Source organism: Ursus americanus, chromosome 32 (assembly GCF_024610735.1).
Source record: "Ursus americanus isolate L20-20 chromosome 32, mUrsAme1.1.p, whole genome shotgun sequence".
Lineage (NCBI taxonomy): Eukaryota > Metazoa > Chordata > Mammalia > Carnivora > Ursidae > Ursus > Ursus americanus.
The window spans coordinates 3,984,687-4,010,808 of record NC_142158.1 but is presented as its reverse complement, the minus strand read 5'-3'; the positions used below and the strand labels follow the sequence as shown (position 1 = coordinate 4,010,808).

At 41.3% G+C, this 26,122-nt stretch overlaps 2 protein-coding genes across 2 annotated transcripts in view; one reads left to right on the top strand and one right to left on the bottom strand.

Annotated features, from left to right (window-relative positions):
• C32H6orf62 (chromosome 32 C6orf62 homolog) overlaps positions 1–16,174 on the bottom strand; it is a 73,380-nt gene extending 57,206 nt beyond the window's left edge. Inside the window, exon 1 of the mRNA XM_087858172.1 lies at positions 15,318–16,174. The gene's annotated coding sequence lies outside the window, so the exon portion shown is untranslated. The remainder of the gene's footprint in view (positions 1–15,317) is intronic.
• Positions 16,175–16,353: 179 nt separating this feature from the next.
• On the top strand, positions 16,354–25,174 carry GMNN (geminin DNA replication inhibitor). Its single transcript, XM_045800505.2, has 7 exons — positions 16,354–16,496; positions 18,361–18,418; positions 21,569–21,646; positions 22,286–22,433; positions 23,023–23,105; positions 23,393–23,503; positions 24,768–25,174. The coding sequence occupies exons 2-7, from the start codon at positions 18,368–18,370 to the stop codon at positions 24,927–24,929; spliced, it is 633 nt and encodes a 210-aa protein (XP_045656461.1). The 5' UTR covers positions 16,354–16,496; positions 18,361–18,367; the 3' UTR covers positions 24,930–25,174.
• Positions 25,175–26,122: the final 948 nt, after the last annotated feature.

The window sequence follows — 26,122 nt, the reverse complement described above, 5'->3', positions numbered from 1 at the left end:
AAATAAATAAACAAAATAAAATCTTTTTAAAAAATAAAGATTTTTTTTTGTTTTTTTAGTAATCTCTACACCTACCATGGGCTAGAACTTACAACACCGAGATCAAGAGTCGCACACTCCACTGGCTGAGCCAGCGAGGTGCCCCTCAACGTCTGCACTTCTGTTCATCACCGCAGAGGAGAGCTCCTGGCATCTAGTGGGTAGAGGCCAGGGATGCTACACAACAAGGGGTTTTTTGGCCCAACATGTCAATAGTACCCATGTTAGGAAAACCTGATTTACACCTTTACCCTTCCTTCCTACATTGATTGATGTTAAAGCAAATACCAGATATACCATTAAACTACAAATACTATTTACTATTAGAGTGGAACCCACAATACCATTGTCATACCTAATATCTTAACATCATAAAATATACAGTGTCTAGATTTCCCTTATTATTTTTTATAGTTGGTTAATTCAAACAAGATCCACAAGTCGCATTTGTTAATATTTTTTCTTTTACTCTACAAATCCTTCTTGCTACTTTAAAAAAAAAATCTTGCCATTTAGTTGTTGGAAAGACACAGATTATTTGTTCTGTAGAATTTCCTATACTTTGGATTTTGCTGATGGCATCCCCATGGTGTTTAACATAATTCTCTACTCCAGTATCTCCTTAAATTGGTAATAGATTTCCAATTCGGATTCAATTTCGGAGCAAGAATACGTTGTAGGTGGTACCTTTACCTTTAAAGAGGTTTCCAGGAAAAAGCCAATGAATCTTCATTTGTAAGTATAACCCTGGTGATCTGAAAACTAAATTTTGAACTCTCGACATTCTCATATTAGAAAATTTAGGAGCAGAGAGAGTTCACACTCTCCACCATCTTCTCAGATGGCAGCTTCACCTGGGATGATGAGCCTTCTGGGGGCTTCCCCAAGGCTAGGGAGTCCCACGCAATGTCCCTACCAGCAGCTCAGTGCCTAAGTGAGGTGACTGGGGACTAAGATGAAGGACTTCTGATTTCCTGACAGCCTCTGGGCAATTTGGATCTAGTCTCTTGGTCATAATAAATAGTACAGAATAAACTCCACTCTGGGGAGACTGAAGGACAATCTGATTTAAAACGAGCTATTCTTCCTACTCCTTAGAGGGAAGGACTTGGTCAGAACCAAGTTCTAAAGAAGATTAAGTGTCTGTGTGAGCTCACAGGTGCACAGTTATCAACATTCCCCAAGGTCACTGGACGGTGACTCATTAGCACAACAGCGGTCCTGGCCATTGATACGTAGAAGGAGATTTTGCTGAGTAAACTACATTCTCAGTTTTCCTGGTAATATCGGGTAGTGCTGATGAGGGCGGGCTGCAGAGACTGTCAGCACCCAGCAGCCAACGGTTCCTTGGTGCCCCCACCGCCCCTGGGGCAATACTGCAGTAGACCGTCTCTGGTCTCTGCACACACCATCCAGTGAGCAGCTTCTTCTGGCACCTTCGAGGGTGGATTTCAGGCAAGCCCAGAGGGATTTCCAGCAAGTTCGCTGGGCGCAGCACCACAGGACTTCCTGCCTCTGGCATACCCTCTCCAACAAGGTCCAAATCTCAGCACGGGTGGCTCTGCACTGAATGCCAGGTTTGGGCTAGCAGGACAAGAGCGCTCCTTATACTGCACTCTTGAGAGTTCTCTTCGCTTCCGTGGGTGCTGAGGAAGAGCACCTAAGGAATTTCCTCCTCTCTGGGATCCAGACCTCACTGGAGGGGAAGCGACATTAGCAGGAAGTCGCTGTGGAACTTGGGAATCTTCCCTCTATGACAGGACAGTGAATTTGGAGCCGAGAGGCAATCACTTGGTGCCTGGCACACCTCCTGAACAGCAGCCCTGCTGCTCACGGTTTCTCTGTGTGACGGACAGGTAATATTTGCATTGTTCACTTAGCAGGTTTTTGTGCTGATTAAAGTGAAATGGCGTATGTGAAATGTTTTATTAAAGATACAAATGTTACGACAGAATTAAAGTTACATGGCTTTAAAAATGAAATGAAACGAATAAAATAAAATATAAAATATAAAATATTTTATTTTATAAAATATAAAAATAAAATAAAATAAAATAAAATAAAATAAAATAAAATAAAATAAAATAAAATAAAATGATGTGGCTTTAAGGATGCCCTTCCTTGGTTTCAGGTGCTCTGACGCCATCTTTGCTGACTTTTCTCAGACTCTGGGCCACTTGATGGTTCCCTCAGCCAAGCTCTGCCCTCTGGTTTGCTACCTGCTGATGCGCAGACACTCGGTGGCTGACAAGGCGGGCTCTAACCTTCCATGAGTGAGGGAGTTCTATCTCTATTCTCCCCAGCATCCAGGAGGTCTCTCCTAGGGACCTGCCTACCTTACCTCAGCTTCTTTATGTTCTAGCTTTATTACAATATAACTTATATACAATAGAATTCACCTATTTTAAGTGCACAGTTTATGGGTTTGGGTAATTATATAGAGTCTCATAACCACCACCACAGTCGAGATATAGAACATTTCCTTGACCCTCAAAAACTGTCCTTGGCCTCAACTACTTCTGAGAGCCTGAAATATGTCCTTATGTTTTCCACTTTCAATACTCCGGGCTCACTTTCTGGGCTGGTCACCTGGTCACCACGTTTCATTTTCCTGAGAAACATCTTCATTCTCATCCTACTTCGCAGACAAGAAGGAACTGACAGGTTTAGTGCTCAGTGACTGAAGAACCTTTCCCCGGCTCAGTTAAAAGGTCCACTCTAAGTTCATTCGTCGCCATTTTACCTCCGACCTGTAAGCGTGGTGGTGTTTCGTGATCTTGCTATATTTAATGCCTGAGCCCTCACAGGGACACAGAGACCGTCCCTGGAGCGGCATCACATGAACAGCAGGATCCTGGAGACACAGGGTAAGGACGCCTGCTGTCTGAGTCCCCAGAGTTGTCCACGTGGTTTCTTCTCTTCCCATCCCAGGAACTTCCCCTTATCCTGAAGTTAACCAGTTTATGTCTGCCACGTTCAGCCTGAGATATTCTACTAAGCTAAAACCTATAATAACGGATATAACTTCTCCCACGAGGTAGACTAGAATTGTTCTCTTACTGCTGCTGGAAACCTATCCCCAAGAGCTACGGAGACTAGAAAATGTAATACAGCTTATTGACCAAGACTCTTCCTGCACTGGGAAGCTATATACCCAGAAGGTCTCCTTCCTTTTTCCGAACTCAAGTCTGGCCATTTTCCTTTGACCTAGTCCTAAGCTTTCCCGCTATCTCCAATTTTTTTTTTATATATGCTATTATTTTCATTCATCTTTCATGAGCCTCCTGCTTTTTGCTAATGTCCATGAATAAAATCCTATAACTCCTGTATTACATTTACATTTACTCCAGATTTCCAGACAGGTCTGTTACAGGAACACATGTTGTGTGTTCATAAACATATTACCATAGAAGACAGAACTTCCTGAGGTTGGCGACGTATGAGGTCAAAAGCTGAAATTCTGACCTCATATTCAAAACTCATTCAAAAATTATTCCCTTTGGGGCACCTGGCTTGTTCAGCCAGAAGGGCATGCAACTCTTGATCTTGGGGTCGTGAGTTCATGCCCTGTGTTGGGTGTAAAGATTTCTAAAAAAATAAATAAATAAAATTGAGGGAAGAGTCCAAGACAGTGCAGTAGGAGACCTTAGTTTCATCTGGTCCCAGGAATTCAGCTAGATAGCTACCACATCATTCTGAACACCTGTGAACTCAACTGGAGATCTAGGAAAAGAATAGCTGCAACTCTACAAATAGAAAAGCGACTGCTTTCTGCAAGGGAGGAGGTAGGGAGAAGTGAATCCCACACCACATATGGGAAGATAGACCGAGGGGGGAGGGAGCCTCCGTCAGCCGGCCACCGGCAAGTGACAGAGCAGAGGAGCACAAAATCAGAACTCTTGCAAGTCTACTCCAGTGGGGGACGTGGAGAAGCTGGGTGGAATCCTAGCTGGGGCAGTGTCGTCTCAGGATCCCCAGGGTCACAGGAAGGCCAGGGGTGTATGGGTGCGGAAGAGCTCCCGGGCATCTGAGCAGGGAAGCTGGCTGCAATCGGCAAGCTCAGGAGTGGGCTCGCAGCTCCTGGTTGCCATAAACCAGGACCCGGGGCACTACTGGGCAACTGCTCCCCAAATGGGCCCAGCAAGTGGCAGAACCGGGGAGACCCCCAACTCCTCCCCTGGGAGGAGAGGTGCAGGAGCACGCCCCAGGAGTCTGCACGGTTTGGAGACTGGAAATGGGCCGTTTGCCTGAGATAGAAATGCTCGGTCACAGGCCAGGTGAGCATGGAGTACAGACAGAGACCAGGGAGACAGGAGTGATGGCTGCTTTTCTCTGAGGGCGCACTGAGGAGTGGGGCCTGAGCTTTCGGCTCCGGGGCAGAGACTGGGAGGCTGCCAAATTCATGCTCATCCTCTAAAGCTGCACGGAAAGCCTTCAGGGAACAGAAGCCACATACAGCAATTTGGAGCAGATTACTTAGCCTGGCCCCTGGCAAGGGGAGTGCAGTTCCACCTGGGGCAAAGACATTTGAGAATCACTGCAAGAGGGCCCTCCCACAGAAGATCGGCAAGAACTTCCAGCCAAGACCAAGTTTACCGATCAATGAGAACTACAAAACTCCAGCGTTAGGGGAATACAGCACATAGAACTCATGGCTTTTTTCCCATGATTCTTTAGTCTTTCAACTTTAATTAAAAACATTTTTTTCTCTTTCCATTTTCAACAAATTTCTTATTTTATCAACTCTTTTTAAAAATCTTTTTTAATTTTCATTTTTACAGTTAAATTCTATGCCTTCATTGTATTTCATTTTATTTTTGTATATACCTAAGTTTTTCTTTCTTTACAATTTTGGGATGCAGTTTCTTCTAACAGACCAAAATATACCCCAAATCTAGTGTATGGCTCTGCTCTACTCACCTGTCTGATCATATTCTCTTTTTTTCTCATCTTGTTTTTCTTCTTTTTTTTTTTGTTAAACTCTTTTAATTTTCATCTTTAGAGTTATCCTGTTCTTCCAATGTATTTAGTTTTATTTTTGTATATATATATAAGTTTTTCTTTCTTTACAATTTTGAGATTTTGTTTCCTCTAACAAACCAAAATACATTCAGGAGATAGCGTACGGCTCTGTTTTGTTTACCTGTCTGTGTATATCCCTTCCCTTTTGTTGTTGTTGCTTTTTTCTCTTTTGTTTTTTCTTATCTTTCAATTTTCATTTTTATTGTTACAGTCTATCCTCTCATTATATTTAATTTTATTTTTGTACATATATAAGTTTTTCTTTCTTTATAATTTTGGGATCTAGTTTTCTAACAAACAGACCAAAACACACACAAGAGTCAGTTTATTGCTCTATAATCTAAGGGATTATATTCTCTTTTCTTCTTTTTAAAAAAAATTATTTTAATTTATTTTTTTCAGTTTGGGGTCTCTTCTTTTTTTTTTTTTTTTAAGATTTTATTTATTTATTTGACAGAGATAGAGACAGCCAGCGAGAGAGGGAACACAAGCAGGGGGAGTGGGAGAGGAAGAAGCAGGCTCATAGTGGAGAAGCCTGATGTGGGGCTCGATCCCATAATGCCGGGATCACGCCCTGAGCCGAAGGCAGACGCTTAACTGCTATGCCACCCAGGTGCCCCCAGTTTGGGGTCTCTTCTGATTTGTCTAGTGTATATTTCTCTCGGGTCATTGTCGCCATTTTAATATTTTATTCTCTTGTTCATCTCTTCTTCTCTGGACAGAACGATAGGATGGAAAGACTCACCTCAAAAAAGAGAACAAGAGGGAGTACTGACTGCCAGGGACCTAATCAGTATGGACATAAGTAACACGTTGGAACTAAAGTTCAGAATAACGATTATAAAGATACTAGCTGGGCTTGAAAAAAGCATAGAGGTCACTAGAAAATCCCTTTCTGGAGAAATAAAAGAACTAAAATCCAATCAAGTCAAAACCAAAAAGGCTATTAATGAGATGCAATAAAAAAATGGAGGCTCTAACTGCTAGGATACATGAGGTAGAAGAGAGAATTAGTGAAAACGATGGAGACTAAAGAAGCTGAGAAAAAAAAGATAAACAACTACTAGATCACAAGGGGAGAATCTGAAACATAAACAATATTAGAATCATTGGGATCCCAGAAGAGGAAAAAGAGAGAGACAGAGGTATACTGGAGCAGATTAGAGCAGAGAACTTCCCTAATCTAGGGAAGGAAACAGGCATCAAAATCCAGGAGGCATAGAGAACTTCCTCCAAAATCAATAAAAATAGGCCGATACCCCAACATCTAATAGTGAAACTTGTAAATCTTAGAGATAAAGACAAAATCCTGAAAGCAGCTCAGGACAAGAGGTCTGTAACCTACAAGGGTAGAAACATTAGACTGGCAGCAGACCTAGACACAGAGACCTGGCAGGCCAGAAAGGGCTGGCATGAGATAATCAGGGTGCTAAATGAGAAAAATATGCAGCCAAGAATACTTTATCCTGCTAGGATCTCATTCAAAATAGAGGGAGTAATAAAAAGCTTCCAGGACAAACAGAAACTAAAAGAATTTGTGATCACCAAATGAGTCCTACAAGAAATATTCAAACGGATCCTCTAAGCAAAGACAGAGCCCAAAAGTAACATAGACCAGAAAGGAACAGAAACAATATACAGTAACAGTCACCTTACAGGCAATACAATGGCACTAAATTCATATCTTTCAATAGTTACCCTGAATGTAAATGAGTTAAATGCCCCAATCAAAAGACACAGGGCATCAGATTAGATAAAAAAGCAAGACAAATTAGATTTTAAACCAAAGACTGTAATAAGAGACTGTAATAAGAAAGAACACTATATCATAATTAAAGGTTCTATCCAACAAGAAGATCTAAAAATTGTAAATATTTATGCCCCTAACATGGGAGCAGCCAATTATATAAACCAGTTAATAACAAAATTAAAGAAACACATCAATAATAATACAATAATAGTAGGGGACTTTAACACCCCCCTCACTGCAATGGACAGATCATCTAAGCAGAAGATCAACAAGGAAACAGGGGCTTTGAATGACACACTGGACCAGATGAACTTCACAGATATATTCAGAACATTCCATCCTAAAGCAGCGGAATACACATTCTTCTCTAGTGCACATGGAACATTCTCCAGAATAGATCACATCCTGGGTCAAATATCAGGTCTCAACTGGTACCAAGACTGGGATCATTCCCTGCATATTTTTGGACCACAATGCTTTGAAACTGGAAATCAATCACAAGAGGAAATTTGGAAAGAACTCAAATACATGGAGGCTAAAGAGCATCCTATTAAGGAATGAATGGGTCAACCAGGAAATTAAAGAAGAATTTTAAAAATTCATGGAAACAAATGAAAATGAAAACATAACTGTTCAAAATCTCTGGGATGCAGCAAAAGCAGTCCTAAGAGGGAAGTATATAGCACTACAAGCCTTTCTCAAGAAACAAGAAAGACCTCAAATACACAACCTAACCTTACACCTAAGGTAGCTGGAGAAAGAACAGCAAATAAAGCCTAAACCCAGCAGGAGAAGAGAAATAACAAAGACTAGAGCAGAAATCAATGAAATAGAAACCGAAAGAACAGTAAAACAGAGCAACAAAACTAGGAGCTGGTTCTTTGAAAGAATTAATGATGGATAATCTCTAGCCAGACTTTTCAAAAAGAAAACAGAAAGGACCCAAATAAATAAAAATCATAAATGAAAGAGAGATCACGACCAGTATCAAAGAAATACAAACAATTATAAGAAGATGTTATGAGCAACTATATGCCAACAAATTAGACAATCTGGAAGAAATGGATGCATTTCTAGAGACATATAAACTACCAAAACTGAACCGGGAAGAAATACAAAACCTGAACAGACCCACAACCAGCAAGAAAATTGAAGCAGTAATAAAAAATCTCCCAACACACAAGAGCCCAGGGCCAGATGGCTTCCCAGGGGAATTCTTCCAAATATTTAAAGAAGAATTAATACCTATTCTTCTGAAGCTGTTTCAAAAAATAGAAATGGAAGGAAAACTTCCAAACTCTTTCTATCAGACCAGCATTAACTTGATCCCAAAACCAGACAAAGACCCCACCAAAAGGAGAATTACAGAACAATATCCCAGATGAACACAGATGCAAAAATTCTCACCAAAATACTACCCAATAGGATCCAACAGTACATTAAAAGGATTATTCACCACAACCAAGTGGGATTTATTCCTGGGCTGCAAGGGTGGTTCAACATACACAAATCAATCAATGTGATACATTATATAAATAAAAAACAAGAACCGTATGACACTCTCAATAGATGCAGAAAAAGCATTTGACAAAGTACAGCGTCCTTTCTTGATTAAAACTCTTCACAGTGTAGGGATAGAGGGAGCATATCTCAAAATCATAAAAGCCATATATGAAAAGTCCACAGCAAATATCATTATCAATCAGGAACAACTCTCAGTCAGGAACATAGCAGGGACGCCCACTATCACCACTGCTGCTCAACATAATACTAGAAGTTCTAGCATCAGCAATCAGACAACAAAAAGAAATAAAAGGCAACCGAATCGTCAAAGAAGAAGTCAAACTCACTCTTTGCAGATGACATGATACTCTATGTGGAAAACCCAAAAGACCTCACCCCCAAATCGCTAGAACTCTTACAGGAATTCACTAAGTAGCAGGATATAAAATCAATGCACAGAAATCAGTTGCATTCCTATACACTGAGACTGAAGGAAGAGAAATTAAGGAGTCGATCCTATTTACAACTGCACCCAAAACCATAAGATACCGAGGACTAAATCTAACCAATGAGGCAAAGGATCTGTACTCAGAAAACCATAGAACACTCATGAAAGAAATTGAGGAAGGACAAAGAAATGGAAAAACGTTCCATGCTCATGGATTGGAAGAACAAATATTGTTTAAATATTTATGCTAACTAGAATAATCTGCACTTCCAGTGCAATCCCTATCAAAATGCCATCAGCTTTTTTTCACAGAGCTGGAACAAAGAATCCTAAAATTTGTATGGAACCAGAAAAGACCCCAAATAGCCAAAGGAATGTTGAAAAAGAAAACCAAAACTGGTGGCATCACAATTCTAGACTTCAAGCTCTATTACAAAGCTGTAATCATTAAGACAGTATGGTACTGACAAAAAAACAGACACATAGATTAATGGAACAGAATAGAATACCCAGAAATGGACCCCCAACTCTATGGTCAACTAATCTCTGACAAAGCAGGAAAGAATATCCAATGGAAAAAAGACAATCTCTTCAACAAATGGTGTTGCGAAAATTGGACAGCCACATGCAGAAGAATGAAACTGGACCATCTCCTTACACCATACACAAAGACTCAAAATGGATGAAAGACCTAAATGTGAGACAGGAATCCACCAAAATCCTAGAGGAGAACATAGGCAGCAACCTTTTTGACCTCAGCCACAGAAACTTCTTATTAGACAGGGCTCCAAAGGCAAGGGAAACAAAGGCAAAAATGAACTATTGGGACTTCATCAAGATAAAAAGCTTTTGCACAACAAAGGAAACAGTTGATAAAACCAAAAGACAGCTGACAGAATGCGAGAAGATATTTGCAAATGACAGATGAAGGGCTCGTATCCAAAATCTATAAAGAACTTATCAAACTCAACACCAAAAGAATAATCCAATCAAGAAATGGGCAGAAGACATGAACAGACATTTCTGCGAAGAAGACATAGAAATGGCCAACAGACACATGAAAAACTGCTAAACATCACTTGGCATCAGGGAAATACAAATCAAAACCACAATAAGATACCACCTCACACCAGTCAGAACGGCTAAAGTTAACAAGTCAGGAAACAACAGATGTTGGTGAGGATGCGGAGAAAGGGGAACCCTCCTACACTGTTGGTGGGAATGCAAACTGGTACAGCCACTGTGGAAAACAGGATAGAGGTTTCTCAAAAAGTTGAAAACAGAGCTATCCTATGACCCAGCAATTGCACTACTGGGTATTTACCCCAAATATACAAATGTAGTGATCCAAAGAGGCACCCGCACCCCAATGTTTATAGCAGCAATGACCACAATAGCCAAACTATGGAAAGAGCCCAGATATTCATCAACAGATGAATGGATAAAGAAGATGTGGTAGATATACACAATGGAATATTACTCAGCCATCAAAAAATGAAATTCTGCCATATGAAACAACGTGGATGGAACTAGAGGGTATTATGCTAAGCAAAATAAGTCAGAGAAGGACAATTATCATATGATCTCACTGATATGTGGAACTGAAGAAACAAAACAGAAGACTGTAGGAGAAGAGAGGAAAAAATAAAACAAGAGGAAACCGGAGAGGGAGATAAACCATAAGAGTCTCTTAATCATAGGAAACAAACTACGGTTTGGTGGAGGGGAGGGGGGTGGGGGGATGGGGAAACTGGGTGATGGACATTAAGGGGGGCATGTGATGTAATGAGCACTGGGTGTTACGTAAGACTGATGAGTCACTGACCTCTACCTCTGAAACCAATAATACATTATATGTTAATTAAAAAAATAATCATAACAAAAAATAAATATTATAGTGCAAAAAAAACCCTTTAAAAATGTATTCTTTTCATTAAGAACAAGATGAACGGATTTTCAAAGGGTTTTCCTCCTCTTGAGAGCCTTTTTAAAGTTTTCTTTTTTTTTTTAAGTAAGCTCTGTGCCCAAGATGGGGCTAGAACTTAGGACCCTAAGATCAAGAGCAGCATGAGAGTCCTTTCAAAATGTAGGCACTGCTTAGCTCTGCTTCTAATACAATAAAGTTGAAATGAAATGACCACAAAAAGGAAGAGACCGCACACATGGCAGGACTGCTCGGGTACTGCTCTGATCAGGCCTGGAGTGCATGCTGGCTACTCACTCTGAAGTGAGGAGCAGGCAGTTGAGCAGGGTAGACGAGGAAAGCTGAAAAGCTTTCTCTTATGGGTTGAATTGTGTGCCCCCCTTCCCCCAATTCATAGGTTGAAGTCCTAACTCACAGTGCCTCACAATGTGACCTTATTTGAAGACGGGATCTTATAGAGGCAATCAAGTGAACACAATAGGGTAGAGCTTGTCTTACTCTTGGCTATTTTGGCAAAAATACCAGAAACTGGGGGACTTAAATAAACATTTATTTCTCACAGTTCTGGAGGCTGGGAAGTCCAAGGTCAAGATGCCTACAGATTCTGTCTGGTGAGGGCCTGGTTCCTGGTGCTTCTTGGCCACCTTTTCACTGTGTCTTTACATGGTGGATGGAGTGAGCTCCTTGGGGTCTCTTTCATAAAGGCACTGATTCCATTTATAATTACTGCCCAAAGACCCCCACCTCCATATAGTATCACGTTGGGGATTAGGTTTCAGAATTCTGGAGGGACACGAACATTCAGCCTACAGCAGATCCTAGTCCAATAACTGATGTCCTTACAAATGGGGAAATTTGGACACAGAGACCCATGGAGGAGGAGGAGGAGGGAGAAGGTGCCCTCTCCAAGGACAGGAGACAGGCTTGGAACAGAGCCTCCCCTTACAGACCTCACAAGGAGCCAATGTCTGCCACTAGAAAACAGAGCTACAATCCTTCATCTGAACATAATGTTTCACAGTTTTTGGTTCCTTTGAAACTAAGAAGACCTAAGGCATAATTTGCTCTCCCTACTTCATAGATGTTCCTACTAACCCATCAGCTGAGCATGGGCTGTACTGTACTTCCAAGCCTTCCCATTCGAAGCGGATCCCAGTACACCCTCAGTCAAGGTCCAGGCAAGGCTTTCTTTCCCACTGTGATGCCTAATTTTAGGTCAACTTGACTGAGCCATGTGGTGCCCAGATATTTGGTCAAACATTATTCTGGATGTTTCTGTGAGGGTGTTTTGAATGAGATTAACACTTAAATAAGTAAACTGAGTAAAGCAAATTGTTTTTTGTAATGTGAGTGGGCCTCACCCAATCAGATGAAACCCTCCCCCAATCCCATCCCCTCAATCTCCCCCAATAAGAGAGAATTCTCCTGCCTGATGACCTTTGAACTGGGACATAGGAGCTTCAGGCCTTCAGGTTCAAACTGGGACATTGGCTCTGCAGATTTTGGACTTGCCAGCTGACATAATCATGTGGGAGAATTCCTTCTGTCTATATCGATCCTACTGGTTTTGTTTCTCTTGAACAAATACCTAATACACCCGTCCTCCCTTATGTAGTCCCAATCCATTCTCATCACATAAGCTGACTCAACAAGTTAACCTTTGTAAAATTAACTCTGTGAATTTTGTGAAAAATTTCTCCATGCCCAAATCCTTTCAGAAATGGTCCGGGTTTGAGGCGCCTGGGTGGCACAGTGGTTAAGCGTCTGCCTTCAGCTCAGGGCGTGATCCCGGCGTTATGGGATCGAGCCCCACATCAGGCTCCTCCACTGTGAGCCTGCTTCTTCCTCTCCCACTCCCCCTGCTGTGTTCCCTCTCTCGCTGGCTGTCTCTATCTCTGTTAAATAAATAAATAAAATCTAACAAAAAAAAAAAAGAAATGGTCAGGGTTTAAGAAATAAAATGTAAATAAATATCAAAGGAAAGAGAGAGAAATAAGAAAATTTCTGCTTGGAATGCACTTGTCTTGAAAAAGGAACACTGACAGCCCACTGTGAAATTTCGGCAGTTTCTTTATGTAAATGACAGCTAGCAGACCCAGATATGTCTTTTATAAATAATGAGAACTTCTCAGGATCAATACTCACTGTTCTGAAAGGTGAAAATTAAAATACCCTTTTGAAATACAAATACACTGGGGCGCCTGGCTGGCTCCGTAGGAAAAGCATGCAACTCTTGATCTCGGGGTCCTGAGTTTGAGCCCCACACTGGATGTAGAGATTACTAAAAAATAATAATAAATTTTATGGGGCGCCTGGCTGGTTCAGTTGGAGGAGCGTGTGGCTCTTGATCTCAGGGTCATGAGTCTGAGCCCCATGTTGGGTGTAGAGATTACTTAGATAAAATGAATGAAAGAAAGTGAGAACAAAAGAAGTTAAGCTTTAAAAAAAAATTTAAAAATACAAATACAATGAGAAGAAAAATTACATATAATGGCTTAACTACAAGGTGTATGTTCATCCTGGGCTGCATTCACTTCGTGTTTTCTCATTTCCTTGGTACTTTATAATCACCTGTTTACTGCCTTTTATCTTAAAGCTGATTTATCATCATTAAAATTAGTATGTATCTCATGTTATTAATTATTAAAATGTTACCTTAAAAATAAAAACACCAGGGTGCCTGGTTGGCTTAGTTGGTAGAATATGAGACTCTTGTTCTCCATCAAGCCCCACATTGGGTCTAGAGCCCATTTAGGAAAATAAAAAAATTAAAATTAAAAAATTAAAACCCTAATTCTGATAAACTGTTTGAATTTCTTTTCTGCTCTCATTTTTTTCAACTTTGTGCACATTTCAGGTAACCTAAAACGTAAATTCAACTATTTGAATATAATTCAGAGTGGAGGAACTAGATCACTCTACAAATGATCCTATAAGAGCTTTTTGAAAAGAATGTAATAAATTGTTATGTGTTCCCCCAGGGAAGCTTTTTCCCCCAGAAAAATAGGGATTATCATGTAATAGGCAACTTCTGAACTCTGGCTAAAAACCTCAGGAATGTGGTTTAGTCTTAATAAAGGATAATTGTTAAAAAGGTACATGTCTCCTCAGTTGGTCCTACTGCCTTTCATTAACATCTTAATTTATCATTATTCTTTATATCATGTTAAATGACTTGGTTTTGTTTTTCTATTACAGTTCATTATTGTGCTTCTTTCCTTCCTTCTCTTTCGGTAAACTGATTATAAATGTTCTTAGGCAAGACACGAACAAACAGTTCTAGAATGCACAGCAACGGAGTCTGTGCTCCCCTAGAAGTGGCTAATAGATTACAGAAAAACATTCATGATTTTTTTTAAAACTTGTGCAGTGTAACATTGCAGTCAACTGAAGGATTATCCGTGAGCCAATGTTACTGCATCTTCTTAATCCGATCAATACCCATGGTTTCCTTAGTGCAGGTAAGACTACAGGATATGTGGATGTCTAGAGCCAAATTCTAATCAAATGACAACCACTTGTCAATTTCTTCCAGATTCCTACAAAACTGTTTTCCCTATAAATTTGTTCTTCAAAAACAGTATGAAAGTGTACGTTGTAGAGACATTCCCAGAAGTTTGGGAGCTTAAGGATCTTCTGACTCTGGAGTAAGGAATATTGTCAGAACCTCTCTCTTTTCATATGTGGACTGCAAGTCAAAAGATCTGAAGTCTCAGTCTGTCACTGGCTAGCGGTCTGAGATCTTGGGCTTGTAATTTAGCCTCCGGTCTTGTGAAGAAGGGAGTAGAAAACGTATACCTGACAGGGCTACTAAGAGGATTCAGTGGGATAACGCACGTTGCAGTATTTAAGCACAGTCACGTCTCACTGAAGTACAACGTGAGACACAAACGTGAGCCACATCTATCATTAATTTTTTTTCAGGTAGCCATATTTTAAAAAGTAAAATGAAACCAATGAAATGAATTTTAACAACACTTGCATTCAACTCAGTATATTCAAAGTATCATTTCAACATGTGATCAATACAAAAAATTATGGAAATGCTTTACATTCTTTTCTCACTAAATCTTTGAAATCCAGTGTGTGTTACATTATAGCATATTTCGATGAACACTAGCCACATCTCAAGTGCTCAATAGTCACTGTCTGACGAGTGGCCACCCAACTGGAGAGGGCAGGTACAGATCTGAATCAGTCACATTAACTAGTTAATCACTTAGCAGGCAAAGCAAAAAGGATATAACCTAAGCTGGGAAAACGGTTGTTTTAGACTCTGGGAGCCTCACGATTTTTCCTAAAGTAGGCATCATCTCCTTTGGTATGTTGAGTTAAAAAAAAAAAAAAGTCAAACAATGCTGAAATGTATAAGGTTCCATTCCAAAACCAAGCAATACTAGTAGCAACTACAGATAACATTTGGGTACGTGGGCTTCGTGAAAATCACCAACTCCCTTACTGCTCCTTAGGTTTTTTGGTGACTTCATGATTCTACCTCCTTGGTTTGCTTACCATTTTCACGTGGAAGAGATTTGTCTTTCCCAGCTTTTTGGTTAAGAAACAACACTATGAACTCTGCTTTATACTCTACCTAGTACAAGCTAATTGAATAGAACTTTGTAAACACTTACCCATTTGGGATCTTTCCAGTGATCCCTTTTTATCTCGCGGCTGAATGAAGAAACTGGAAGTCAGAGTTACTATTTGGACTGGCTGGTGTTTCAAATCAAACGACACCGTGCTTGTACTCAGCACTGGTCATCAGGATTCTCACTTTGGAAATCCGGTCCACTGATACTTTTCCAATCAATGGACTCTTTCCTTTGTGAATTTAGATTTTATGTATTTCGCCCCAACAAAGCCAGGATCACAGGACTGTGTTCTGCACATTGTGAGCTCGGTGGAAGGGAAACCCGGGGAGAGAGGGAGGACGCGGGCAGGTGCGCGCACAGGTGAGACAGCTCTGCCAGAAAGCGGCGCTGTGCGCGGTGCGGGGAATATTCCTCCGAGAATGAAAATCCCAGGAAAAGTTAAGGAATGGGAAAACAGACTTGCGTTACGGTAGATGTCCACAAAAGACCAGACTCCGGTGAACCTAAACGTACTATGTCCACAGGGAAGTTGAGGATTTCGCAGAATAATGATAAAACAAAGCTAGAGGTGTTGCTAAGGGGTCCCTGCTCCTTAAGCCTGCAGTAAGTGTTGTACTCCCGGAGCCAGACCAGTCCTGGATGCATGCCGGGCGTTCGGTGAGCGGCTGCAGGAGCAACCGAGGGCCGAGTCAGGCCTCCTGACCTCCCACCGAACCGCAGCGCAGTCAGGATGCACACAGCCGAATCGTAAGCGCCGTAACACAATCGGGGGTCCGCGCAGTCACGGCTCTGCCGAAAGGTACGCCGTGTTTGTTCTGTACAATAGTTTGTTTTTCCGGACTTCGGGTCTAGTGGGAGGGCTTGCCCCGCCTCCTGCCCTCGCAAAGGGCAATAAGAGGAGAGCGCCGCACCGAGAGGATAACTCCGAGGAAAGGTCAGAGGGCAGCGAACTGTCCCCGGGCAGAAAACCCTGGCCTTCCCTGCCCCAATCCGCGCAACTGCAACCACGCAGGCGCAGGAAGGGGCGGGGCCGAAGGGGCGGAGTCAGGAGGCGATTCGCTGGATCCATCTGGCGTCAGCTGGTCACGTGGCTGTCGTGGCAGGCGGGCGGAGTTCGCAGCCTTTTCCAGCGGCCGTGGACGGTGTGGAAGGTGCTGCTGCTACAGCTCCTGCGTCCGCTACGGGACTGAGCGCTCCCGTCCGTTAAGTGTGAAGGAGGTGGGTACGTGGGGCCGCTGCCGTGACGGCTGCCGGGCCCCAGCCGGGGCCCGGGTGGACGTTGCGGGGAGCGCGGGGGAGGCAGGGCCCCGCGGACTAGGGTTGCCCCATTGGCTGGGTCGGTTTTGGCGCGCTCTCCTGTCCGCGCTCCCGATTGGTTGGCGGGCGCGTCCCGGACGCGTGCGCTGCGGTGGAAGCGCGGGTGGGAGCCCCGGTGGGAGCCCCGGCGCGCCGCCCCGAGCCCGGCGGACCCCCGGCCTGGGGTGGGAGCTCCGGCTCGCCGCGTCGGGGGGTTGGCTGTCCCCGGCTGTCGGGGTGAGGCGGAACCTCCACCCCGTGGGCCTCCAGCTGGCCGGGGTCCGAGGGGCCCGTAGCCTGGGCCCCCCGGGGAATGTCGCTGAGTCCTGCGTCGCCTGTTGAAAACGACCGGGGTTGGTCACCTGGTGTCTCCCGTTCATCTGCGTTTCCTGGGGACCTAGCCCCGTGCAGAGAGGGGAGGGTGCAGGGCTGCGGACCAGAGTGATGAACCTAGGAAAGACTACACTTGGTCAGGGGCTTCCACCTATTTGAACCATGACACTTAAAGGTCTCGTACATCGCAATTCGGGATGCAAACAAGGAATGAGAAGTTTCACGAAGCAGTACTTGCACCTCACACGCTATGCGCTCGGTGTTTTCTCGTCTCTTCAGTTACATTTTTCTAAACAGTGTTCGTGACTAAGTAAACAATTTGGGGATCCCGGGCTGCGACCTGCAGTTTGAAAAAAACATTTGCTCCGTTTAGTGGGTCCCAGCCAGTATTTGCTTATCATAAGATAGAAGTGAAAATAGGGTGCATCATACAATTAGGGGATTTTAAACTTTCTCGGCTGTGCTTGTGCTAGGGCACGGCGTAAATGTACGAACAGGAGGTGAGTCATAGTCGAAGTTTGAAAGCCGCTGCACCGATTAGAGGCATAATCTACAGCAATCAAGGAGATGTGTTTGGCAGGCACAGACCTGTCCAGGAGGTTCAGAGGTTGGGTTTGGAGCGAGTCTGATTAACCACATTGGATAATCCCTTTATCTTCTGCTGCCTATTCCTTGCTTCCCGAAGTGTCTCGGTTCATGGTGATGGTTAAACATTCCCTACAAATGTGAATACGTAATCTCATTAGATGGGATATTAAATCACTAATGTATTGCTAGTTACCAGAGCCAATTTTATTATAGCTTGAAACTGCCTTTGAAACAGCAAAGTTAGAATGCTATTCTTTTTTTTTTTTTAAGGTTTTATTTATTTGAGAGAGAGAGAGAGCACAAGCAGGGAGGAGGGGCAGAGGGAGAGGAAGAAGCAGACTCCCAGCTGAGCAGGGAGCCCAATGTGGGGCTGGATCCCAGGACCCTGAGATCATGACCTGAGCTAAAGGCGAATGCTGAACCCACTGAGCCACCCAGGCGCCCCTAGAATGCTATTCTTTAGGACAGACTTGAGCATACCTGCGTACCTGGTTACCATTTACCATTTTTGCCTTTCTTGGTGACCATTTCTCAGATTTTTTTGAGCCCTCTGTTTAATCCAGGGCACCACAGTGTTTTGTAAATTTGTTTAGAATACCTAATTTTCCTGTTGTAACAGGATGTTTCCAAACCAGAATTATTGTGTGTGTGTGTTTAATGTCGATGGTTAAGAGTCACTAACTTTAGTCATTGTGGTCATTGATAGGGCTGAGTTTGGATACAGTGAGAAAAGATAGTAGTTCCACCATACAGTAGTATGATTTCTATGATTGTAAAACTTTCACCAAAAAAAAAAATATAAACTCCACCTTCAGGTTCAAACCATTTTCTGTTCATGAATTACTAGTTCTTTGTGCTTCACCAGGTGGATAATGAATCCCAGTATGAAGCAGAAACAAGAAGGAGTCAAAGAGAATGTAAAGGTATGTGATAGAATCACTTTCATTTGTTGGAGAAAGCATGTGGTTAGAAGCATTTTGACATAATTTAACTAAATGTAATCTGGCTATTGTTTCTATAAACTTTGAAGTGCCGAACTTTTAACCAGAGGACAAGTAACAGTAGAGAATTTTTAAAAAATTAATTATGGTTGAACAGTAAGTTCTGTGATCCCATCACATGTGATATCTTTCCATTTGTTTTTTTTTTTTTTTTAAAGATTTTTTATTTATTTATTCGACAGAGATAGGGACAGCCAGAGAGAGAGGGAACACAAGCAGGGGGAGTGGGAGAGGAAGAAGCAGGCTCATAGCGGAAGAGCCTGATGTGGGACTCGATCCCGTAACGCCGGGATCACGCCCTGAGCCAAAGGCAGACACTTAATCGCTGTGCCACCCAGGTGCCCCGTCCATTTGTTTAGGTCTTCTTTAATTTCTTTCAACAATGTTTTGGTAGTTAACAGAGTATTGAGTTTTATAGTCCTTTTAGTTTTTTCTTAAGTATTTTATTTTTAATGCTACTATAGATAGAATTATTTCTTGAATTAAATTTTCTACATGTTTATTGCTACTATATGGAAGACAGTCGATTTTTGCATTTTAAATTTGATCTTACATCCTGCAACCTTGCTGAACTTGTTTATTAGACCTAGTAGTTTTTTAGTAGATTCCTTAGGATTCTCTGTAAATAAGATTGTGATTGCTTTCTTTCCACTCCTACATTTTATAAAATGACTCTATTAAAATCCTTTGTATCTTGAGAATTGGTGTCTTTGACCACAGAGACACATTTTGTGTTACAGTGCACATGTGTCCAGAGAACATCAGACTCATTACCAGTGCACCTGCTTGTTTTGCTACACTTTTTGAATCCCAATACGATGCCGTCACTGGAAATCTTACCCCAAATATTTATTTGTATAACAATAAGAACAGAGTTTAATTTTGAATTTGTAACTTTGACTGACTTTGCTGTTAAGGTTCTAAATGAATTTACAACTTACCAAGGTTCTGCCACACAACTTAGAGGGTAAGGATTCCTGGCCACAAGACCACATCTTCAGGAAGACTATCATTTTGCAGATTTAAATTAAATAGAGTAAATAAAAGCCTTTCATAAGTGATAGCAGATGCTTTCTGATAGATGGTTTACCTTGCCTTAGCGTCCTTACATTATTTTTCTTAAATAATACTGTGCATTGATAATTTGAGTCTATCCCTTTCCATTTAGGATGATGACATCTTCCCACTGAACTTTGTGTGTGTGCTTAAACTTTTTATTATGAAAATTTTCAAATATTAGTTAACAGTGTAATAATCTAAATTTTCACCAGTTATCAGTATATGGCTAATCTTGTTTCATCTACGTTTTCATTCACTCCTCCTTGAGCCACCTAATTATTTTGAGGCAAATCCCAGACAGTTTATATTATTTCAGCAGATTCTTATATCTAAAGAAAAATCTATTTACTAGCTAGAGTACAACTATCTTGGATATAAAAGGACTGGGTTCTGTTTGGTTCTTGATTTAGCTTCCAAAACTGTGACTTTGGGTGAATTATTTAGCATCCCAGTCTCAGTTTATATATCTCTGTAAAAGAAGGAAATTGGACTAAAACTAGATCTATAAGAGTGAATTATAGGAGTTTATGGGTTTCCTACCAGTTATGCAAAATTTCGTGTAATGCTCTTGTGTGCTTTTTAAAAATTTTTTTGAGAGAAAGAAGGGTTCCCAGAATCTCAGATGGTTTTCTAAAAAGACTAGCACCCATTCATACCTAAGAACCTGAACCTCTTGGCTCTAAGGAGTCTGTTAATTCTGATGCCTGATGTGTGTAAAGAAAAGGTTGATAGCCATATTCCGTCTTGGGGGCTGGGTGCTTCAAGCTCACATGTATAAAAGTTAACCTTGAAAATAGTCATTTTGTATGTGACAGTGATTTATCTGGCTTCTTTGGCCATTATTAGTAGCAAGCATTTAAGTAAATTAACACCTCCTATTCTTAAGGGTCCAGAGTTAGGTTTTCTTCTGTTTGCCTGGAGACTGTTGACTCATCTATAATCTAAATTACCTCTGAAATGTTGTTGTAATATTTGTTCTCAGAGTAGTTGGCATTTGTTCTTCAGTGCAAGAGTGAGATAATAATCAGCAGTAGAAACTGTCCCGTGGGAAAGGTGAGCTCTCGTGCCATGAAGTACAGCGTGGAAGCAGTAACTTTCTCACGCTTCTTGGGTGTCGTGTTCTTGCGGCCCTTGTTTGAGCGTTCACCATTGTTTGCTGTCCCATGGCGGCAGGATAACTAATGATTTTTTGCAAAAAGAGAGAGAGCTTTCAGATCAGGAAATATACGGGAAGCTATTTACATGTTCTAAGGAAGGCTGTGTTTTTTCCAAGTAGTGTGGGCAAGTCACAGCATTCCAGTGTGCCTCTGGCACTGACTTTGTGGCCGGCTCCTGATGACTGGGCTTGAAGCAGAACTGCTTCTGAAGATTGTCGGGGGGTTCCTCTTAGATGTGTATTTGGTTTTGTGGAAGATACATTCTTGAAAATTGTACTCCTTGGGTGAATGCACATAAATGTGTTAGGGGATAGTCACTACTTAAAGGAAGCGTGAGGTGAATCTTTTTGAGTAGGGGAAGAAATACTTTGCAGTGTAAGCAACCTTTTCCCCCAGTTTACCCCTTTTGTGGGTTTCTACCATAGATGTTATGATGTCTGGTAAGTTTCTAGTTTCTGTGTGGCAGATCTTTTTAAGAGGGAATACACATATTGCTGTTGTACTGCAATTTCATCACATATGGTCTGAGGTATTAGAGCTTAGAAATGTTTTATCTTGTAACTAGATACGATTAGTTGACAAGATGACTATAATACAGCATGTATTGAAATGGAAGGAGAAAAGCTACTTGTGTCAAGTTTGGGTAATGTGATCCATTAGGATTTCTTTAAACTTTATAATTTTAGGGAAATAACAAGTTTGCTAGTTGAAAAAAACCAATATATTGCTCATATATAATATTATATAGCAGACCAAATACTAGTATTCTTAGTGTTTCCTTTTCCCTAAATTATAGTAGGAGTATTAACCCATATAGCAACTGAGTAACCAGATAATAAATTATGTTGACTTTTAGAATAGTCCTGTCCCAAGAAGAACTCTGAAGATGATTCAGCCTTCTGCAGCCGGATCACTTGTGGGAAGAGAAAATGAGGTATGTGTTATCGGGCTAGAATAGGGTACAGATGATACTAACTTTAGTTAGTATCAAGGAAACATTTTCAAGATTTCCTTGATCAGAGATCCCTAAATCATTGAAACTTGGAAATAATTCAAGAATAACTATTGTGTGTTTCTCACAAAATGGTTTTTGTATTGATGGTTCAATTTAGGAAGTGCAGACTTGGTATGAAGACCTGCCGTAGCACTGGGATGATTAAGAAGTTATGGATGAATACAGGAATAATGTTTAATGTTTTGGGAATAAAATGTTAGATTCATTCATTTACCCCTGTCTGTAAAGCATAAAATCACAGCTGAGGGTGTCTAGACTTTTGCAGGTCTGAAAACACTGCCTTTCTGTGGTACTCAGTTATTTAAAAGAGTAAAAATAATTTCAGCTAAGCCTTAGACCCAAGTCTAATCTAGGATAGTTGCTGCAAATAAAATTCCTAAAAATAACTACATTTTGATAGAGTTTTAAATTTGTGTGATTCTTTTAAAAGATCCAAAGATTTCAAACAGATAGAGACATAGGAGTGCTCTATTTTTAATACGTACGTGACAAAACCACCCAACTTTCTCGTTCATTAAATCAAAATAAATGAGATTGATGTGTGTATTTTCGTTATAGTTGATTAAAGGCTTGTCCAAAAGGAAACATTGGAACGACCAGTTACCATCTAAGGCTTCCAGCTCTGGACTTGTTAATGTCCCAGAACATAGTGAAAACAAAAATTTTAGTGAAGTTACTCAAGAAGCGTTTGATCTAATGATTGCAGGTATGAAAAAATATGTAACTTTTATCTTAAATTTCTTAGTTATGATAAATAACTTAATATTTAAATTATTACTATTAGTAACTAGTATTTAAACATTGAATAAAATAACAAATCATTGATTATACTATTATGAATTCTGCCCACAGCTTCTTAATCTGGAGACACTATTAGATATTTTACCCAAATGTTTTGATAATTTAAAATTTGTGTGAATTTGGAAAAGCTTTACTGTTTGCTAAGATTCAAATATGGATGAAATATTAAAGAAAAGGATAGTGATTAATATGACAGCTCTGATATTAGATTGTCTTAAGTGTCACAAGACTTGGAAATCGTCTTTTCAGAAGACAGGTATGTAGAGAATGAATTTGAAGAAAGGAAATTGCACATAGCGGAGAATGAAGGAGACAGGAAGCCTGTCGTACGTACTCGCTCTTCTCATAATGGCAGGGGGTCAACAGAGGAAGCTAGTGATGGTCTATAAGCATTGTGGGAACATTTTTTTTAGTAGAAAAATCACTGGGTTTTTACAGCAGCATACGATAGTAATTATTTTCAAGGTTTACATGAAAACATTAATTTATTTTAGAAAATCCATCCTCTCAATATTGGAAAGAAGTGGCAGAAAAACGGAGGAAGGCTCTCTATGAAGCACTTAAGGAAAATGAGAAAGTAGGTACTGAATATAATCTGTGGCGGCCTGTAACGTTCCGGGATGACGTTCCTTCTGCTTGGGTAGAGTGGTACGAACTAGCTTTAGTGTTGGTCTAAGGAAAATGTAATTAGAAAGGGAGCGGTTACCAGAATCGCACAGAAGCAGCTCACCGAGGGCCAACGCTAGCACCACTGTTAGGAGCTTTGTGCTGAATGTGTCTGTCAGTTGCAGACTTGGAGGCGTGTTGATTTGGTTTGTAGCATAGCCGATCTGTGGAATACTGAACTGTATTTATGTCGTATAGCTTCATAAAGAAATTGAACAAAAGGACAGTGAAATTGCGCGCCTGAAGAAGGAAAATCAAGAGTTGGCAGAAGTAGCAGAGCATGTGCAGTACCTGGCGGAGGTGATCGAGGTAGGGATTTCAACATCACCTGCTGCGGAACCCTCTACTTTCTAATCATTTGAGGTGGCGGCGTAATCAGTAAGCGTGTGGGCTCTGGAATCAGATGTCCTGGGTGTGAGTCTTAGCTCCCTGCCCAGCCCCATAAAGTTTGTTGAGTCAAGCAGCTTATGTGTTTTGTCAGATGGGAGTAATGGTACGTACTTCGTAGGCTTGTCATGAGAATAAGGAGTCATAATGGTGAAAGTGGAGAGAAGTCCCTGCACGTAAGAGCAGCCCAGTAACTGTTAGATATTATTATTATGAAGCAAAAGAAACATCTGTTTTGTAGAAATATAAAAAGGGATTTACTTAAATATGGAAAATTTTTGTTTCACAGTTGACAAGTTTTTAGACAGGTTTTAATTTAACTTTAATGCCAGTGTGACGTTACTGTCATTTATAGAATTTTTAATTGGTACACTAAATAAGTTTGGTGGTCTTACCTGACTTTTTAATTTGGAAGAAGCAAATGTGCTTATAAGAATTAGCCTGGGGTGCAGGGAGCGCCTGGGTGGTTCAGTGAGTTAAGTGTCCAACTCTTGGTTTCGGCTCATGATATCAGGGTCTTAAGATGAAGTCCCACATCGGGCTTCGAACTCAGCAAGGAGTGCTGGAGTTTCTCTCTCTTTTTCCCTCTGCCTCTCCCACTGCATGTCCCCCTCCCCCAATAAATAAATAAATCTTTAAAGAAAAAAGAATTAGCCTGATGACTGTTATTTTACAGTCTTGGACTAAAAAAAGGTCTTAAACGTACTCATGTTTGCAAAGAAATCATCTTGCTGATAGGAAGAAAGTTTTTCAAATAAAAGCTTTTCTGGTACTGAATTGCTTACATTATAAGCCATGACAGAATGACTGTTTGACGTTTTCATTTGGAAGTACTGTAATAGCTCTCTTCACTGCCGTGAAAGTGTTGGTCCACAGCACACTGGAAATCAGGGAACCTGGTCCTTCACTCTAGGTCGCTTGAGAAGCACTGACTCAAGTGGTCTGCAAAGGCATGTCAGTGCTTTAAAACAACGAGCGAATCGTTAGGCACTGTGACTTTGCTGAAATGGGGTCCGGCATGGTGGAGACGTCGACAGAACACTTGACTGATGGTCAGCGAATTTCATTGAGAGACATTAGGAGAAGGACCTCGTTAGAGCGTGGCGGGCCGGTGGTATCAGCATACTGCTAGCAGACTCGGGCCTTCCAGTGTTTACAGTACATTGTTGGTTTGTTCTTTCCAAAGAGACTGCACGGGGGACCCCTGGGTAACTCTGAGTCACCCGTTGGTCAGGAACGTGACTGGGAAGAGGAAACCGGCGAGGCAACGGGCGTGGAAGCCGCAGATGTGGGCGCGTGTGCTGAAGAAGCCGTGTCTTCCTCTACGGGCGCAGAGCCGGCGGTGTGAAGGGCATTCGTATGTGACCTTGAGGAATTTGCAGCCCGAGTTGACCTCCGCTAGAGTTCTTCGTAGCAGAGCAAACCACTCTGTGCTGCAGAGTTGGAATCAAACCTCCTTGTTTGAATCCTGGGACCCCGTTGTATGAAAATACAAATACTATGTATTTTTAATCTATGATGTTTTATGTAAATAGCTTTTCTCAGTGGTCAGACGTGACTTGTGTGTGTGAGAAATAAACTTCAGCTTGTTGAGCATTGTGTGTATCTGGGAAGAATGAAGTACAACCAGGCTCTAGAAAGTGTGTCCACTTCTGTGGTTTTATATTGTTTTCTTTCTAATCCTCTGCTATCATGGAGGAAACAAGGAGACTTTTTTTTTTGTAAGTAAGCCTCACACCCAGTGTGTGGCTCAAACTCGCGACCCCAAGATTGAGTCAGTTGCTCTGCTCACTGAGCCAGCCAGGTGCCCCTGAATTTCTCTCTCAAGACTGAGATGATTGAGGTTTTTACTCCCAAGTCTGATTGTACGTCAGGCTCATTGTAGGGACTATTGATTTCCAGATACTCTTACCCAGTACTTCTGATCATGGTGTGAGAACCTAGTATCGGAAGCTCCCCACATGGGTATGATTAACCAGGAAAAGGCCCAATTGGCTGGTATGATCAGAGTCTTCTTGGATGCTGAAAATGGTGGGTGATTGTTCTCTAGGGAAGTGGGGCCAGGCGAACATCCACTTAGACACAGGGAAGAAAAGCCAAGGGTTGTGAAACTTTCTGTTCACGTGTTTCACGTAGGATATAGTACAGAGTATGTATATTGAGGCATAAGAAGAGGGTGAATTAATAGGGATTTCCCATATGTAGTTTCAAATGAAGAAAAGGACAAAGGAGGTTGTTTACAAAGTACATAGCATTGGGATGGAATACATTCTGTGAGAAGCATACGAGTACTTTTTGTGTAGATTGGCAATAAGAGCTTGTCAAGCTTTAAATGATTCCTTTAGGCAAGGTATTTATCCTCACAGAACTTGAATGTTCGTATACTGAGTTCGTCTACCTCAGTGTTGAGGGTTAAAACTCTCACTACAGTGCCTGAACTAAATGCTTTAACAATGGAAGCAGTTATTAATGAACAGCAACGTTGTCCAAAAACTTTGAGATGTTGGAAATACCTTCGCTACCTGGCATTATGTCCACTTA

What these genes read in the sequence shown, in the direction of transcription:
- GMNN (XM_045800505.2), top strand. Translation starts at nt 18,368, where the DNA reads ATGAATCCCAGTATGAAGCAGAAACAAGAAGGAGTCAAAGAGAATGTA. An exon ending in GTTTGATCTAATGATTGCAG is followed by an intron (nt 22,434 to 23,022) that starts GTATGAAAAAAT and finishes AATTTATTTTAG; the next exon opens with AAAATCCATCCTCTCAATAT. An exon ending in ACCTGGCGGAGGTGATCGAG is followed by an intron (nt 23,504 to 24,767) that starts GTAGGGATTTCA and finishes TTCTTTCCAAAG; the next exon opens with AGACTGCACGGGGGACCCCT.